Below are 20,419 nucleotides of genomic sequence, written 5' to 3'. Positions count from 1 at the left end.
AACTACCTTTATTTTTAATTCAAGTTCGTACCGTTTAATGTTTCAAAACGTCATAGTTCTTTAATTAAGTGTACAACTTTCTTAAACAAAATATGTTTATTTCTTGGTTCAAGTACGCAACATACTTAAGTAATATTATCCCATATAACAATTTTTTTAAATTGTTGAGCAAGTCTGCTCTCAAGATCGATAGGTGCTAGTGTCTTTTTCTACGTATGTGTCTTTCTCCAGATACTTGTGACCAGATTTAAATTGCAAGCCTAGTGCAAGACTTACACAAGAAATTCGTGACAGATTATAACTCAATTCTAGAGGAAGACTATAATTGAAAATAGTTGCGCATGGCTTGCTCAAGGCTCAAAATTGATCTCGAGCCTTGAGCAGATTTTGAGCAAGCCATGCGTAAGTACCTACTGTAAAGTTTCTTGATACACGATCTTGCGAAAGACACATACGTAGAAAAAAACACTCGCACTACTTGCTAAAGGTTTGATCAAGTCTTGCATAAAATTCTTCTTAAATACTTATGGAAATCTGCAAAAACAGTCTGCAGCAATTCTGAACAAATATACATACTATATAACAATTTTAGGTCAAAGCTGCTGCAGAACTGCTTCAAATGTCAGGTTTCTTTATCTCGAGTCAATCCAAGCTCAAACTTATAACAATCCAGTAGTCCTCATTTAACCCTTAAATTCATGATGTTTTTATTTATATTTAAAAGAATATGTATGTGATGTCTCAGGTATAGGGATTACCGTAAAAATAATTTAAAAAATATTTGTGAAATTTCAGGCAGAATTTAATAATAAGTCTGTTCTCGATGCACAGGTGAGATGTTTATTAAGGGTTAAATTTTAAGTGCTACAAGCTGATAATATTATCACTCGATAAAATTATATCAGACATTAAGTGAGCGCTACTGAATTTACTATACTAATGCTGGATAGACGGCTCGCGATGAGACAAAGAGGATAGCCATGTCCAGGTATCTTAAGCAATTCTGCAGCAAGTCTGAGCTAATGGATCTTAACAGATTTACTCAACGCACCTTACGGAAATATCTTGCCTCAGCCGTGTCCAAGACTGATGATGCAGACTTGCTGAAGATTTAAGGTATAGATTTACGTAAGACTTCCTTAAGAATGCTACTAAGGTGTATCATTTATGATGGAGAAGGTTGGGGTTGGGAGGTAATGATATAATAATTATGAATAGTACGATTGATGTAAAAAATAAAAACATGTTTTTGTATTATTGTTTAATATTGAAATACTTACAAAGCAACTAGTAACTAGTATAGAAGGGAGGTTTATACTTTTTTATGCTTCCATATAACATAAGTTAAGTAAATTAACTGTGACTGTTTTAAACTATATTGTAACATTAATAATACAATTCGTGTCGTTCGGTAATTGGAAATGAAAACAGTTGATATTAACAAAACTGTATAAACAAAACGTAGGCACATTTAAATTGTGACGCTTTTTCAATAGAGGCATTTTTATTTTTTTATTTACATTCTACATCAGCTAATAATTGAGATTTAATTATTCATCTGTCGTGATTGCTCTACAATTAACTATTAATACATTTATTTTTATAATGCTATTAATTATTCAACAATCGATCGATTTCATAAAAATATTTAATTTAAAACATATATATATATATATATATATATATATATATAGTTTATTTTTACTTATAATGATCGTATTTACAATCATATGTACAAATTAGTTTCTATTTAAATCCAATTTAAAAAATTTTAAAAGGCACTCGATAATTATTATTATTTGCTTTCTTACATATGATTTTGCGGTTACGTTTCTATTATTCTTATTCAATACAATTATCTTATTGTAATTTAAGATACTAACATATCCATACATTTTTCAATATAATTAATTTTCCTATCTCATCATTTGTATTTTATTTAAATCTACTGTGCCAATCTTAGTGACTGTATAGTATCAAAAGTCTACAAAGAAAAAAAGGGCTTCTTAGTGCAAGAAATATTTTTCATTATGAATTGGAAACAAAAATTTACTCAGAACGAGAAAAAATTTGTTGCTGTAAGAAACTTTTTCGCGCCCCAAAAAAATTAATTTTTCAATTCATAATATAAAAAATTTCTTGGGGCAAGTCAAAATTTTCTGGCGCTAAGAAATCTTTTTTTTGTCAGTATAGTAATAGTAAATTTTATTAATTCTTCAATAAACTTTAATGATTTTGTATATTTTATAATTTAAATTTTAGATTGACATTGAGTATTTTATATTCAATATAACCAGTATATTTATATATATCAGTTGCATTGGACTTTTCATAAATATAACTAGTAGTGTAAGTTTTCTAAAAATTAAATTTTTAATTTTCTTTATCGAAGTAATTAATCACAATTCCATCAGAATGTATTTTAAGGCAATAATGTATATTGAGGCATAAATTATATTGCTCATATCACTCAATTCAAAGCTTAAATCACTGGTTTTTTTTTTTTTTTGTTTCTTTGACAATAACACAACACTAATATCTATGTATCTATCAAAGAAATTAGGGCGTTACAATAATAAAAATACGACAATTGGCTGACACTATAGATCAGTTTTAAAACTTTTCCCTGTATTTACATGCTCATCGCATTTAACAAAAAACAAAATTTCTATAGAACATTTCAGGATCTCAAACGAAAATTACGTCAAAACAATAATGTTTTATAACTCAATTACGATTTTAATTGTTCTTATCGAAATCATGGTAATCGAATGTAATATTTTGTAAAATTTTACTAAATTTATTTTATTAATTTTAATCAATAAATCATATGGTTAATTTGCCAGAAAAAAATTTAATAATATGTAAATCTTGATAAACTATTCAGAGTGCCTCAAGTTTTTGTGGCAAATGAAATAGTTATCAAAGCTCGATCTAATAAGATTGACCGGAAACGTATTTTTGTTTTACTATTTATTGACAATAAAATTCCTTTTGAATCGTAATTTCTAAATCATTCAGATATTGCTTAAAGAATCAATTCTAAAAATTAATGAGACTTTCTTTTTCAACTCTTATAGAGGGAAGTTTAAATACCAAAAAAAAAAATTGAAGCATTGTATCTGTTGAATTAAATATAAACAATTTGAGAAAATTAAAAAAATTCTTTAATAGCAATAATACAGCAGAAAATAATTTGAATTATAACTTTGATAGAATGTTTTATCTATAACATACCACTAAATAATAATGATACAGTAGGACCTTGTTATAAGACTATCTCGGGGCTGTAGGGGAAAAAATTCTTGGAATTGAGATACCCCCACTATTGTGCTTAACATCGTTTACGCCTAAACCTCGCTATAAGACTATCGCCGTTTTGCGTTTTATTTATGTATTCGGTTAAACTCTACTCTATTATACAGTGAATCTTTTTTATGTATAATTATAAATAAACAGAATTTTGTCGTTTTTTTCTGTTAATTAATTATGTGATACCACGAAACTTTAAGTATTGTTTATGAAAATAAATGATTTAATCTACAATCTTTATGCGTGTGTATTTTATCTCGATTTTAGTAGTACTGGTCGTTAGTCTTATAGCGAGGTTTCGGCACAAAACTTTTATTGAGTCATTGGTAGGGGAAGCGTTCCGAGCGAGTTATTACTACAGTATCCTACTGTATTAATTTCGAAATGATATAGATTTAATGAACGAAAATGTACAGTTATGTTATAATATTTTTATCTCGATTAAAAAATTTCGTTTATTTATATATTAGAATTGATTATATTTAAATCTTAACAGTTTCATCTTAGTATTTACTTTTGAATGTGACTGTTTTCTCTACAATTTCATAAAATAATTTTTGATTCAAACTTGATAAAAATAAAATTTAAGTTTTAAAAACTATGAGCAATACGTGATCAAGAGCTAACCAGGGTACAGGGTTTATTTAATTTTAATTGAATTGCAGGCCAGCTGCTCGGTGGGTCGTGCGCCCTCAAAGTACCTTTTTATGTGTCGCTTATCGCTGAAAATTTCGATTCGCAAACGAGATCTTTACAATTTTTTTTCAACTAGTAACAGTAAACAATTTTAAATTTAATTTAATTCACTGATGATCTTCAAAAACCTAAAATGGAGAGTCTTTTTACGTTTTCTGGAACCTCGTCTCCGAGAAAAATTGTTTATAAATTATCATTTACTCTACGAGTATAATAAAGATAATTCTATTGATTTCTCTGAGTGTGAGAAAAGAGTCGGATACTGTTTCACCTTAACAAAATCTCGAATTTTAGATTTCTATTAATTTATTAATTGATTATCATTATAGCGATTTTTCCAGCTTCCGAAAAAGTACATAAGACAAACTTCCCCGGAAGATTTTCATCGTTCGAACCCTATAAATATTTAAAACGTAATTAGAAATCTAAAATCAGGAAATTCGGTTAGTACTGCCGACCTTTAAATTGACAGATTAGAGTGACATACATAATGCAATTACTGCTTTTCCTTTTTTCTATTATTATCAAACAAACATTTTATGAATCACAATATTATGATTCATGTAAAAAAAATTTTATTTTATAATGAAATTGGAATTGTTAAATTTATCATTAAACAGTAATGCCTAATGTTGTGAAATGACTGTCATTTTTTTGTTCAGTCAGATCATGAGAAATTTACTGTCAATTGCTTGTCAATGGACGTCTAAAATGATTTGGTCAACTTTCCAGTCATTTTTTTTATAAAATAATTTACTGGACAATATTAAATGTACGAGCACATGTAATTGTAAGTAAACTGCAAGTTGTATCACTCAGCATAATGACCGATTTGTTTATTTAAAAAAATTTATCTTTACTTCTATTTAGATGCCAAATGACGGAAAAAAAAATTTGATCAATTTTTTGTAAAATAATTGTCTGGGAAAAATCGGATTGGCACGAAAACCGGTATTAAATCCAAAAAATGTCCGCTAGTCACAATTTACGTCAATTATCAGACCATTTCTCTGTCTAACAACACTAGTAATGTCACATGATAATTATAGTTTAATTATACAGCTTTATAGTATTGCAAAAATCTACTTAACGGTTCGAAATCTTCAGAGAAACATTAAAGGCACTTTGATATTTACGATAAAATGAAAGAAAAAAATTAAAAAAAAAAAAAAAAAAACGAGAGCGAAAAGGTTATTCTAAAACCAATCGGACCATTAAATAGTTTTAACTGACGTTACCGGTGAAAATTAAATAATTTATATACTGATATTTACATTTTTTTATACTTAGTACATAAAATTTAAAGATCATTGCAATCATAATGCTATTGATAATTTTAAAAATTGTACAAATGAAAATTTAAAATAAATAATTGTTATATGATCTACGTACAATTATATAAAATTGAATCTAAAAAATACTTTTTTAAAATTTACAATTTAAAAAATAATATTAACTACTTCTATATTTTAAATATCATAACAATTTTAAAAAGATTGCCTTTTCTTTCATTTTTTTAAAAATCAAACTTCAACACCTAGTACTCTATCAACAACATACTCGTATCTCGTTGAGTTACTGTCTGTATCTTCTGAACTCTTATCATTTTCGGTTTCTTTTAACAGTTTATTAGATTTATCAACTATTTTTGTCGAACCGCTAGCAAGATTCGTAACAGCATTTTTTTCTTCATGTAATCCATTTGATGCAGACACAACAGTTCTGGCATTGTTTGATTTAATCATGCTACTATTTGTTCGTGCATTTATCAATGCTGTATTTATTGCAGCATTTTCTTTCAAAATTTTACTAGCTCCAATTTGAGATTGTACTGAAAAATCTCCACTATTTGCTGAATCTGATATATGTTTTCTGTATTGTATTGTTGATAATTCCGAATTTGTATCATCAGGTGGTAATACTGGAACGCTTAAGTTAACGCGAGTGAAGAAAGCCATCTTTTCTCTGAAAATAAAATCATCATATTAATTTTATTAACATAACTTCTGACAGTCGACTACCCATCATAACCCTGTCTGTAATAAGCTTCTCCCCCTCAATTGGCAGTTACTGAGTCTAAACAGCTTATCCCATTTTACCATTTCTTTAAGTTTCGCAGTAGACAGTCCGTTATAAGCCTCCGTAAAAATTATTTAAGTTATAAACGGACAATAGAAAAAAATAAAAAAATTAATAATGAAAATTGACTATGTTTCGCGAACAATAATTGAATCAATATTAAGTAAAATATTACTTATTGTGCACATTTGTAATCATTAATTACATTCATTACATTCAAAGCGTCTATTATAATTGAATGAGCATTAGGTTCATTTATAACATTATTATTATTATTTTTACTGTAATTAACAACGTTATCATTATTATAATAACACTGTAAAAAATTTGCGAAGTACAATTTACTCCGAGGGAGAGTTTTCGCAGTGGATGATTTTTTATTTATTTAATCTCCTCAGAGTGAATTTTATCCCGAAGGGGAGTTTTAGAAAATATTAATTATAAAAAACTCCGAAGAATGAAATCGTAGTAAAAACTCGCGAAGTAAATTACTTATACATAGCAAGGTTTGGTTTTTTATACTCAGACATTTATGTTGAATACATAAATAATTACAAGCTGCCTTTAGATATATTCACGCGAAATAATTTAAAAAAATTATAAGCATCTGATAATGAAAACTTTCACGCTTATGAAGTTTAAGAAATAGACTTTTCATTTTCCATAATTAATATAATATCACTGACTCACAAACTGTTATATGAATTACATCAACCATACCGCGAAACACCATTTGATATTGTACCGAATCATAAAATATTGCCATAAAAACTATGTCACTATAACTATTAAGTAATTTAATATTTTTACTATGTATTATATGAAATTATAATTTAGTGAGTTACTGAAAGATTTTATGAATTAAAAACATAATATATTATGTTTAAATCTTAATACCTGAATAAATTATTTATTAAAATAATTATACTTCTCATAAAAAAGTTATTTCTAATAAATATAAATTTATCTAAGTGTTAAAACTCCGTTTTGGAGTGAATGCGGGATGAAATAAAATCCACATCACTTCGAAATCACTCCGCTCAAAAATAAATCTCTACTCACTCCACATGCCGGGTGATTTTTTTTTTTAAACCCCAGTACTCCGAGTGACAGAGAGAATTCGGATTTAAATGAAATCCGGATTCACTCCCGATTTTTTACAGTGTATTGGTGTAAAAATATAAGCATTTATTTTAGCACTGTAAGCACTAGAAAAATCGGGATAGTGGCGTATGTAACAAAATATAAATTTGTAGAACGTTTAAAATCATATAAAATAAAACTGGTTTATAACAGGTAGTCAATCGTATATAAAAAAAATAAATAAATAAAATATCAGAAACACTCACTTAAACGAGATAATATCTGGCTTGCCTTTTCCTACTTTGGTTTTTCTGAGTTTATATATTTCTTTAGAAGTTTTTCTTAACATTTTTTCGACTTTTTTATCTTCAACGCTTTTGCCATTTTTACTACTTTCAGCTTGTGCTATAAGTGCTTGAAATTTATGATCTTCAAGTACCCATGAAGCAAGATCAGCGTCACCTTTTTCACGTGCCTGTTCCAGTCTTTGTTTCAATTCGCGTAACCTACTTAATTCATCATGAAGATTATTGAGCTTAGCGTGTTGAGCTTGAAGATCAAGTTCAAGATCAAGAGATGTTCTAGCGGTTGGTAAATGCGTTGATTTCTTCGAAGCTGTTTTACAACTTAAAGCAGAAGATGGACGTCGCCACCGAAGTGATCGCCTTTCCACAGAATTACGTTGGAATGGACCACCTCTACGGTAAAGTGGCATACTACTGTCACTGTCACTGCGATTCAACTGTTAGTTCCGAAAACAAAAAAATAAGTAAATAATGATGTATATATATATATATATATATATACACATGTATATATATATATATATATATATATATATATATATATATATATATATATATACATGTGTGTGTGTGGTTATTTAATAAAGTATATTGTAACTGACTTACTCGACAAATATAATGATTCCTGCTAACAGCAGCACTCGGTGAGAATGTTTGGCTTCGTTTAATAACAATTGAATTCTTATCATCATGTACCGCACCAAGAACAATTCCTGCAGCTGATAGTTTTCTTTGTTTACCCTGTTCTGGAATAAAAATACACTCAGTGTTTGTTTCTTTATCTTGAGTTTGATTAGACTCTTCTGTCAGTCTTTCTTCTTCTTCATCGTCATCGTCATCGTCATCGTCATCTTCTTCTTCTTCATGTTCGAGAACATCCTCTAATATGTTGTCCTCCATCGTAAATTCACCTAGTAAATCTTCTTCATCACTATCTTCACTCACACTATCACTATCTCTCTCTTCATCTTCTTCCTCAGGACTGCCTAAGCAATTAGCAAGCTCTTCTAATCGCAAAGAGACAGCCGTTTGTAATTCATCGCAGCCCTGATTCCGTGTAAGAGTAGATGTCTGTGAACTGATTATAGTACTTTCGTCACTGCTCTCTTCTTTCGTATTTTGTAACTGAACTCCACTTCTATAAACAGAAATATCTGACTCTTGTTTGTCATGTTTAGTGAGTTTAGAAGAGATTGAGCTCGTGCTCGTGCTTGAATTATCAGACGTTGATGGTTGCATAAAACGAAAAGATAAAATATTGTACCACTTTATGCTAGGTGATTCGGGGCTAAAGTCTGCAAGTGAGACTTGGGCTGAACCCTAGATAAGTCAACAAAATAACTAATTAATAAAATTTATATTTCAAATTATTATAATTTAATAAAAACTATAAATTACCAAGCACTCCTCAGGCTCACCGCTTGCACACCATACATTAACTTGTAACGTCTTGGTGTAAAGTTTGTTAAGTGGCACAGAGATGGGAAAGCTCTCACCAAATGTAGGCTTACGAAGATCCACAATTGGTTTTGTACACCACATATGGTTGATTGGTGGTTGCATGGGCAATAGAGCCGCCTTAATGTACCTATAAAAATGTTTAATTGATTTAATGTTTATTTATTTATTAGTATTATGTTTTCGATCATGAGATCAAAAATTCTTATGACTGTCCAAAAAAATATTACATTAAATTAATATGTAAATTTAGATTATAAAATATAGTAATAATAATTTTTGTGCTAAAGGAATAACGGCTTTACTGATCTGCTTAATTGACAAATTATTTTTTAGAATCGAAACTACGTGTAAGTTATTACATGTGGATTAATAATGCTAAAATGCATTATTTTAAATGCGCACTGTAATACCATACATTAATTGAATATACTCTAATTATTTAATTATCAAAGATGTCAATTAAGCAGATCAGAAAAGCCATTATTCCTTTAACACAAGAATAAAAAAGTCTGATAGTTAAGTAGAGCCACCTTAAAAAATAATAATAATGTTTTTAGTTTAATCCAGCCGTTTACAATAATATGGTGTAATGTGCTCGAATCTACTAACTTTTACATAGAAATGGGCACAAGCATTAAGCTTTCGTTGTAATTTATATTGTTGACTTTGAGTAATATTAGTGTAGATTGCAGCACAATAATCGAATATAGGGAAAATCAGTGTAGTTATAAATTTAATTATAATGTCTTCACTAATAGTATATTGTACAACTACTGCGGTAAGTTGTCGATTGCCCACGAGAGCAAAGTTGAGCGCACGAACGAAGTGAGTACGCTCATTTGCTCGTGTGGGTAATCGGCAACACCGCACGAATTGAACATACTTTTTTTTATTATTAATGCGTATGAGTACAATTTTAGTGCTCGCTGTTTTGTTCGCCAAGTAGCTTTTTGCGGATTCAACTGTTGCCGCAACATTTTTTGTGGGTTATCCGATAATCTGCATGTGACAAGTAAATTTACTTGTCGTGCGCAGATAATCGTATAAAGCACACAAATGGCGCGGCAACAGTTGAATGGGCAAACAGCTATTTGGCGAACAAAAGAGCGTGCGCTAAGATAGCACTTATATCGCATGAATGATAAAAAAACTTGTTTGTGTATTTTCAACAACGCTAGAGTTCTCATACTGCGCTTACAAACATCAATTATATGTTCATTCCACGATAAAGTATCGTTTATTATTTTCATTGTTAATTTAAATTTGCTTCAATGAATTCTAACATTTCAAGTTTAAAAAAATTATACTTACACTTTACTATTTTCTGGTATAAATAGAGCTGCTAAATTTCTCGCTCTTTCAATACCAATATGAAGAAGTCCATCACTGATAGAATATCTGAAATTTATTTTTCAATGAATACATAAATAAATAAATATTTATATACATATATATATATATATATTAGGGTGGGCCAAAAAAAAAAATATAATAATTTTTTTTTCTTTAGTTACTGTGAAAATATTGTTCAAGATGATAACAAAAAATCCTGGTAAAGTTTGAGCTCTTTATATTAATATAAAGAGGTGCCTCTTCGTGATTTTTGATTTTCTATATTTAAATAACGTGAGAAAAACAATTTTAAAGTTTGGAATTTTGTACCTCTTCAATGTCTCATTGTACAGATAAACTGAGGTTATAATTTCGTAGTTAATTAAACGCTCACAAAAAATTCTCTTATCGTTTTTTGATAAATTCATCTGTTAAAAAGTTTTTGGAGCTCGAAGTCAAATTTATAGTAAATTTCGAAATATTTTTACTTTTCGGGCGAAACTATCACTTATCACAAAACGTCATAGGATCTTTTTTTTCGACAATTTAATTCCAAACAAATTATCTCTAACAAAGTTTTTTTAAATTCCGCATTGATTTCTAGTTATTTTCATTTCAATGTCAAGCTCTAAGAATCAATCAGAACACTACTCTTTTTTAAGAGCTTGACATTCAAATGGAAATAACTAGAAAGTTATGCGGAATTCGAAAAAATTCTATTTAAAATAATTTGTAGGGAATAAAATTGTTCACAAAAAAAATTCCATGGCATTTTGTGATAAGTAATAGTTTCGCTGCAAAAATAAAAAGATCTCGAAATTTACTATAAATTTGATTTCAAGCTCCAATAACTTTTTAACAGATAAATTTATCAAAAAACGATAAGAGACTTTTTTGTGAGCGTTTAATTACCTACGAAATTATGTCCTGAGCTTATCTGTACAATGAGCCATTGCCGAGATACGAAATTCCAAACTTAAACATTTTTTTTCTCATGTTATTTAAATATAGGAAATCCAAAATCACGAAGAGGCATTTCTTTAATATTAATGTAAAGAGCTCAAAATTTACCAGGATTTATTTGTTATCATCTTGAACGACATTTTTACGGTAACTAAAGAAAAAAAAATTACTCTATTTTTTTTTAGCCCACCCTAATATATACATATTTTAAAAATATAATAAAGTTTATTTACCTAAGTTTAATTTGCACTTGTGCAGTTTCTAGATTCATATCTCCAAAGGCAAGAGTATTAAAGTTTTGTAACCTTGATGGTTTTCTTCTATTAGAAGCTTCAAAGACTCCAGAATCTCCAGCTACACTTTCATCAGATACGGCAGCAGATACAGATCTGGTATTAGTTCCCGAACTGCTCGCTCTGGACCTACTGCCCATAGGAGGTGGTGTCTCACTAATAGGTGAAAGTGGAGGTTCTTGGGGTAATGAGTGAGCAGGCCTTCCTAATCCACTACCTTGAGACATATTTCCAGATTGGATTTCAAGAGGTGGTTGTGAACTGGCTTTGAGACGTTCAGTTTTCTGTTCTTGAATAGCTTGCTGACTGATTTTAAGTTCAGCTAATTTGTCCTCTAATTGACAGCGATCTATGTGAGTAGTAGTAGTGGTTCCAAAGAGTCTTTGTTGTTGTCTTCTTTGCATTTCAACTTGTTCATACGCTGGTGGTGGTCCTACAGGAGCATTTTCATATAATGGAGAAACTGGAGGACTAACACTAGATAAGCTAGATCTTGGTGAAAGACTTGGTTGTGATCGACCTGATGATGGTGTTCCGGTACTTCCAAGATTCTGTTCAGATCCTCGAAGAAGTCTCTCAACGCGTCTATGGAGGTCAACCATATCTACTGGACGTTCTTGTTGAACTGGACCAAGACACTGGGGACTTCCATAAATATCTGTGAAGCTGAGACCCGAACTAAGACTTCCTTTGCTGCTAGTCGTACTGAGACTTCCTAAACTTGAACTGCTACTAACAGATAATGTGCTTGCACTTAATGTTTTTAATTGACTCTCTAACATTGTCATTGATCTCAGTGCATCTCGTAACTGCTGTAAAAGCAATTGTCTTTCTTCATGAAGACGGACACGATCTGTTATAGTTTTATTGGATAGCTCTAAGGCATTGGTAAGATCTTGCTCTAATTTACGAATTTCGCACTGAATTTTTTTCATATCTTGCTGAGTTCTTGTATGAGGCGTAATGCTTTTTAGTTCTCGAAGAAGCTGTTCTTTCTCTTGAAACAATAAAAGTTTATCTTTGTCACTTTCCGTCTGACCCGGTGTTACTTTTTCCTCTAAATCAGCCAACTGCTGTTGAATATGTTGGACTCGCTTACGAGCTTCGTCATACTCTAACCTCATACGTGCCATCTCAGCTAATCTTGTTCCGATAGATCCTAATTCACCAGATAAATCTGTTTGAGATGCAGTACTTAATTTATCTTGTGGTAAACTTAGTGTACTGGCATCTGGACTACTTTCACACAATTGTAATCTTGTTAGTTCGTCTTTAAGCTGCGCTAAAGATTGCATTAATTCAGCCTTCTCTTTTTCACCTGAGCTTAAAGACTTTTGAATATTTCTTAATTCTGTCATTATAGCTTGGGCTTCTGTTATATTGTAACAGCCACCTTGATGAGCACTGAGTTTTAGTTCCACACTGAAAGAAAAAAAAAATCATTAATTATTTTTTTTATTATTAATAAATTTAAAAACAATGATATAGTATCGTTTTTACCTTGCTAACGTGTCGACTCCGCGTTGTGTACAATTCATTTCAGCTCTTATCTGTTCCAATTCTCTCTTGAGCCTTGATACACGACTCCTTGCCAGAGCTACGTCAGACTTAAGAAGATCAGGATCATACTTTGTACTGAGAGAACTTGAGCTTGAGCACACTGTAAATCAAATTTTTTTTCTTATTAATATTAAAAATTTAATCAATTAAATTTTAAAAGATATTTCGTAAAATATTTATTTAGTAAATTTATTAAATATATTTTGAAAATAAGTAACATTAATTTTTTGAATAATGTAAAATAAAAGATTTAGAAAAATTTAAACACTTACAACTTGTGCGTGAAGCTCCAAGGGTTGTCAAAGCATTATTAAGGTGGTCATATTCATCTTGAGCTAAACATAGCCTTTGTTGTTTAACATCGTAAATTTCTTTCTTTGCCTAAAACACAAAATAAAATTTATCTTTTAGATAATCGGAATAAAAATACATTAAAAAGTTTAAGTTACTTGACATAAAAAAATTTATAAAAAATGTGACTTATTATCATATTACAATAAATTGTTCTATAAGTATTTTTATCTTTAATACTTTCGCTCTTATATCTGATGATAAGAGTAAGCTTATCAAAAATCAATTATTACTTAAATTATTATTAATCAGTTATTAATTGAATTACTATATGCAACGGAACATGTACAACATATTCTGACCTTCTTTTTAACGACAATTATCTTTATACGCACGCACATACAAATCGTATGTTTAAGCTTATTTAAATTAACAGAATAGAATCACAATTATTTTATTACGGCTATTTTTTATACATATTAATGTAAATATTATACATATGAAAAGACATTCTTTATGAGCCTAATTGTTGAACTGTAACGTTTGAAATAGTATATTACACATCAAGGGAGGAAAGTAAGACATTTAGGCAAACATGTGGATCGGAACGTCTAATAGTATATTATACACCATGGAGGAAGGCAGGACGTCCCAATCCGATAGTTTGCCACCCTCACTTTCAGTTCGAGTAGGTAAATACACATGCGGCTTGAAATGTGCTATTTTCCTTCCTCGGTGTGTAATATACTAATAAATTTTGTAATTATGGCCTTTAGGGAACTAAAGTTTCAGGGTCAAAATAGTATCTTATACATCATGTAGATTAGGTATTATATTCGATGTCACTAGATGTATACAGTAGTCTATGTAATGAATGCACGAAGAAAAACGCCGTTAAATGTCTAACGTTCGCGTCATGCAGTCAGAGTTATGAAAATAATTAACTTTATTATTATTAAAAAAGATTTATACTTCATGAAATTGAATACTTTGTTTAATACTATTCACTTAAAAAAACTTAACTCAATAAAAAAAAGTCATCTTTAGTGTTATGTTGTATCAATTAATAGATACATGTAAGGTTATAAAATTCAGCTGACCTTGCCGTGATCTACATATACGTATGCTGATTAATTAAATGCGCATGTGCAGTCTAGAGATTTTGGTCATGTTAAAAGGTAGCTAAATTCAAAGTGACCAGTAGCCAAATTCAATGGTTTAATATAAAAATAAGTGTCTTAATATATATTTATTTAGCCGCATTATGTCGGTCGTAAAAGTTAGATATAACTTCAATTTTTCTATAATAACGTTCATTGGGTCAAGTTTGAGTAACTTTTTATCAAAATTTTAATATAAATAATTACTCAACATTACATTACTAAAGTTTTTTAAATTGTGTAAAAAAAATTGAAGTATCAATTTTTTAGAGGATCGCATGATCTAAATAAAATTTCTAACTGCACAAATTGATAAATGGAAAAATTTAATTATTTTCGAAAAGTTGTAACTTTTATATCCTACACAACTATGTTATTAATTAGGCCAGAAAAATATTTTTAGTTAACGAAAAATAACAAAAGATAAAAAAAAATGTGTTTTATTTTCTAAATAGTAAATGTTATAGAATTTCGAGCGAGTTTTTAAAATTTAGATAAAGAATTGTAATTCGAAGAAATTTTTTTGAAAATGTCTACTGTAATACTTTCAGCAATGAACACAAAAAAAAACCTTCTTGCAAAATGATAGTCATAAATATATACGTAAAGAGTAAAAAAAAAAATTCTAGAAACACCGCTTACGTATTCGCAGTAGTAGTACGCGGTGGCGTCACTATCATTTTGCCTGTAGCATTGCTCCCAGTAGAATCTCTGAATCTGCTCATCATTCTCATAATCATTGTGATAACACACTCTCATTCGATAATTCGACACAATATTTTCGTATATTTGTTCTTCTTGATGCTGGTGATGATATTTTTGTGGTTGTTGTTGATAATGTTTAGATTGTTGCCTATGCTTTAAATATTGTTGGACCTGATGTTGCGGTTGGTACTGCAATTGATGATAATTTCTCTGGTACTGGCGTTGATAATAGCGTTGATGTCTTTTGTTGTTAATCGCGGAGTGGCCCGAGTTGTAATTATCCACATATGTACGGTACTGTTGGGCCGGTACAAGTACGCACAATGTATACTGTGGGTCCATGCTGCTACGTGACTTTTGAATTAGTACACTTCACGCAGTTGTTCGCAATGTGAATCCGCGTCGTGCGGATCACCTCATCTTCGCGAAGGCTTCCTCTAGACTGTTCGGTTGTAGGCCCAAAATTCCAATCCCCACTTTTGGGTTTCAATTTTTAAGGGATCCCCTTTTTCTCTCTCGCTCTCTCTCTCTTCCCTTCTCTTTACTCGTTATATCCTTCGATGGACAACAACCGAGAATGCCTTCTCTCCGTCCAGACTCCTTCTCCATTTACTCCTTCTTACTGATCTGTGTTTCTTCTCTCGTCCTTCTATTCCTCAAATCCCTTCCTACCTTTTACTCTGTAGCAACGCTATCGTTTCTTCTCTTTTACTCCAACATTTCGCATTCGTCTTCACTCTAACTAGTACAACCGATCTGGGTCCGCGTGTGCGCAAGCGTCTTTCTTGCTCGATGTAAAAAGATAAACCTCATCTTAAGTTTTCAGGATCGTACGCAAGTATTTTAAAATACCTTGGGCAACTGCACGCCAAATAAATTATTTTTTAAATTTACATTTATTTTAATCTATAAATAATTTTATTAACAAACTATTATATAATCATTTTATAAATATTATGTATACGGAGAATGGCTGATTTTAGTAATAAATTTAATGTAGTTAATTTATAGAAAGTCAGAAGGGGTCCATCGATGTAAAGTATATATTTATTGGTGCGTTGGAGGACCCATCACCTCTAAAGAATGTGGATTGACGGGTAAAAGAGAAGCATTATTACCCTCGCTGGAAAAAAGCAGACATAGGGCCCGGCTAGGTTCGACCCTGCGCTTGGTCAGCAATATTTGCGTCGTAGTAGAGTGTAGTAGTAGAATCGACCTTGAAGTTGCGGGCATCATGGCACCGACCACGATGGAATTTCTGGATATGTCCGCGTGTTTTCCTCTTTTCTTCTCTTTTATCTCTCACGTTTGCATGTCTCTAATCTAATCTTATAATCATGCCTTTGATAGAATTTGACTATCTTGTTTTAATCATTATATATTCTTTTATTATTTTTATATTTTTATTTTTAAAAATCCCTGACAATCCTTTTAATCCATAACTGTTCTCCTTTCATGGCCGTATTTCTAGATACACTATTATCTTTGGACTAAATATTGAACTTGTTGTATCTTTTAACTTGCTTAGTTTGCGGAAAAACAATACTTTTTATTGCGAACCGTTTGGGTGTGCTTTATTGTCAACATTATTTTTATTATCTTTTCTCTTGAACCAATGGATTAGTTTTCCTTTATACATCCATAAAATATTATATAATATATCTTTAAAAGTTGTAATTATTATATAAAAAATAAATAATAATTAATATTCAACGGTCTGAACGTCCTTATCATATTTACCGAGTACTCCAAAAAGGCAATAAAATTCCAAGGATTCTCGATAAGTTAGGAATGTTAACCTACTACAATATATATATGTATTAATACAGAATTCAAAAAAATTCAAAGAGCATAAATTATTAGTTCATCAGTAGATTTATACAAATAAAAGTGTAGAACGACACAGAAGAACTTAGGATTGGTGAACTCCCAAAAGAATTTAAAGAACCTTTATGATATTATCTTTCCTGTCTTTTATAGTAATGTCTATTTCACTTTCTGTGATAGACGCATTCCAACCTATCCAACGAGACTACCTTGGCAAGAATAATAATGAATAAAAAAAAAAAAAATTAAAAAAACAGAAGCAAAATATGGAGACAGCGGAAAGAGTTAAGAATACTGGGTATTCTTGTATAAACGACAGCAATTTATGAATTCCGAGCTATTTATACATGTACTGCTCTCTCACGCACGATGTACGGGGTCCACGAACAACCTGAATGTTCGTTCGATTCCTGAATTCCAGAGCAATCTCTTTACCACTCCATCTCAAAGAATCCTCACGACCAAGAAAAGAAAACATTTAAAGAATGTTTTTTGTCTTTAAAGTAAATCTTCTTGTTCTTGTTTTACTACCAGATTGTTGTTATACTTTTCGATATTTTTGTATTTTCTTTGAGACTATAAAAACTAAAAACTATAGAAGGGTTTTAAACCATTGTATCACTGTTTCTGTTACCATATTATTAATAAAAAATTATAGTTAAAATCAAAAAGTTGTATTTGCTATGAGATTTGGAAGAAAGGAAATAATTAAGTTGGAGTATAAGTACTCATAAAATATATAAGAATAACTATACAATAACTATACATTATTACAGATGCATATTCACTAAAATTAAATAAAAAGCTTCTATGATGAAAAATGTTTATTTTTTAAAAATTAAATAAATTAAAAAGAATACGATCACTTTTTTAAAGAAGACTGACTCGGTTTAAGAGATTCAAGATATCACGCGAGGAAAAGATAAAGTATGAAAGTAAAAAGAAAAAGATGCAGAAAGAGAGAGAGAGAGAGCAGGTGGGAGGAGGGAGAGAGATTTGAGATTAAAAGTGAGAAAGAGAAAGAGAAGCAGAATGTGAGAGATATCGTATTATAGGAAGGAGGTTGGTTCCAACCGGGAGAAAAAAGGAGTCTTGGAATGCAGCCGAGTGAGGAATTCCGGCCCCTCCCGCATATTTATCTGCGCGCGGCTCTCGGGGGGCTTTAGGCCCAGCCAAGTAAGACTCCTTTTATAATGCGCAGATGCTGAGGTGGGACAACGGTCTACGGATATACGCCGGACATCAGGCAATGCTAGTGAGAAGCATTCCAAGAAGTGGGGATGTAAGCGATGCTAGCACTTAGAACAGTAATATAAAGATACACTAAATCTAAGGAATGTCTGCTTATCATTCAGAAGACTTTAATTTAGTTTGCTCGAACTTACACTCATGCGAATAATCCTCATCTTTTATAAAACAATAGTAGTAAGTTTTACATGTACTTCATCATGAGATTGCCATATAAGAACAAACAGAATTTTGGTATTTTTCAATTTCATAGGATAGAATAGGATACGATATATATATATATACACGACTCGCAAAAATTAAAGGATAAAAATATTCTTAAATTTTTAGGTAATTTTCAATAAGCTCTATCTTCGCGAAAAATCATCGTAGAGTAAAAAGGAAGAAGCGAATTGATACCGCAAGAGTCTACCCAGGTAGGAATCGCCAAGGCTGACTATAGGCCGAGCCTTGGCCCTATTGTCACTTGCCAAGCTTCGGCAGCTGATCATTGGCCAATGCCTCAGCCTAGGTTAAATTTTTATTTAATATTAAAATTAGCAACTTTACATGTATCTATATATATGTATATAGAGGACCAGGGCATGACGGTCAACCGAGTATACGATTAATATCAAGAGTTGAAATTTTCTAAAAAGTAAAATTATTTGTTTTGAGACAATTTTAAGTTCATTAAATAAAACTACATTTCACCTCATCTTTACGATCTAATATTTCTGAATTAAATTGTTTTTAAATAATTAGGAAGCAAAAAAATCATGATTATCTGAACATCAGATTTAGCACAGTGGATAGCGTCCCTGCCTAGTAATCAAAAGGATCTCAGTTCGAACCCCGGTAGCCTCCAAATAATTTTATTCGTTATTTCCCATTAATTCAGTAATTAGTTAATTACACTCCAATGTAATGTCGATAAAAGTGTGACGAAACGTTTTTTTTAATTATTTCTATTAATTTAAATAATAATATTTTAGATCGAGCATTGGGTGAGCCTTAGATTTTTTGCTGTCTGAGGTTTGGCCGAGGCTTGATTTTTCGTTTTCCAAGGCTCGGCCGAGGCTTGATATTTTGTTTCCCAAGGGTTGGAACATGGCTACCATCCAAGACTTGAACCATAGCTCGCCCAATGGTCAGCCAAAGCTCGACCCAAGCCTTGCGTTAAGCCGAGAAGCATTGGCTGACGACGGGCCAAGGCTTGGTCCAAGCTTTGGCCAATGGTTCCTTCCAATCAGGGATAATTTAAAAATCTTGAAGTCAAAAATTTTTATTATTAGCGGGTTTTAAGTAATCATAAAAAAAGAAATAAAACAAAATTTTTAAAAATTGTAATTGCTTGTCAAACGATCCACGGGCTTCAATCAATTTTTTTCAGTAATTTCACATTAATTTTTTTTTAGTTTTTATTTTCCTCTTTATTTTGAAAGCTTCAGAACCTCTGTAAGATGGTTTCCGCTGAGTTATCGCCGTTAAAAAAAAAAAAAAAAAAATGCATGTGTTGGAAGAATAGTAATATAAAAAAATGCACAAAATTGCTTATCTATGGATATTTCCTTCACTTGTTATAACTTTACAAATAACGGATAGTTATAACAGTGATAACAATGTATCCTTAATAAACCCACAAAAGACCAAACAACTGCGACTTTTTTTCATTATGTTTTGCAACTTCAAAAATTACGTTTTTTTTTTTAACTTAAATGAAAGGATTGGTTTTCTTTGTTTTTGTTGATTTTTGAACGATTTATTTTCAATTTGTTTCTTTTTTTTTTAATTTTTCAAAAAACGTATTTTGATTTCAAGTAATCTCAACATATTAGAAATTTTGCAAGATTCGCATGCCATTATCCTCATGAATGGCGACATCTGTCGTTTTAAGGAGGATGAAAGTTAATAAGGAATCAAAAGAAGACTGGCATCTAGCGTGATTTCCTTGAACGAGGCCTTTCGTGGAATTTCTCTGGCCCCCAGGGGGTTAAAATGAAGGTAAAGGCAAGCAGGTGATAAGAAGAAAAAGAATTTTAGGCAATAAGTAAAGGGCCTTTTGCTTTATTATCATTATTTTTATTTTATTTTTACTCCATACTGTAGACGTTTTAAATGGAAA

The 20,419-nt window shown here is 30.7% G+C and overlaps 1 protein-coding gene across 6 annotated transcripts in view; it reads right to left on the bottom strand.

Annotated features, from left to right (window-relative positions):
- Positions 1–1,235: 1,235 nt before the first annotated feature.
- Positions 1,236–20,419, bottom strand: part of LOC130670928 (protein kibra) — a 75,233-nt gene continuing 56,049 nt past the window's right edge. For 5 of the 6 annotated variants that reach the window (XM_057474567.1, XM_057474563.1, XM_057474566.1 and 2 more), the window contains 8 exons: positions 13,357–13,465; positions 13,025–13,184; positions 11,465–12,946; positions 10,248–10,334; positions 8,874–9,063; positions 8,082–8,795; positions 7,437–7,912; positions 1,237–5,973 (listed from right to left, as the gene is read on the bottom strand). In XM_057474567.1, coding sequence (XP_057330550.1) covers positions 5,532–5,973; positions 7,437–7,912; positions 8,082–8,795; positions 8,874–9,063; positions 10,248–10,334; positions 11,465–12,946; positions 13,025–13,184; positions 13,357–13,465 — 3,660 coding nt within the window. In that variant the 3' untranslated portion in view covers positions 1,237–5,531. Of the gene's footprint in view, positions 5,974–7,436; positions 7,913–8,081; positions 8,796–8,873; positions 9,064–10,247; positions 10,335–11,464; positions 12,947–13,024; positions 13,185–13,356; positions 13,466–15,177; positions 16,073–20,419 lie in introns of those variants that run through there. The other variant, XM_057474562.1, reaches the window with a different exon arrangement.

Source organism: Microplitis mediator, chromosome 7 (genome assembly GCF_029852145.1).
Source record: "Microplitis mediator isolate UGA2020A chromosome 7, iyMicMedi2.1, whole genome shotgun sequence".
In the NCBI taxonomy this organism is placed as follows: Eukaryota; Metazoa; Arthropoda; class Insecta; order Hymenoptera; family Braconidae; genus Microplitis; species Microplitis mediator.
The sequence above is the reverse complement of the archived record's forward strand: the minus strand, read 5'-3'. Positions and strand labels throughout refer to the sequence as shown.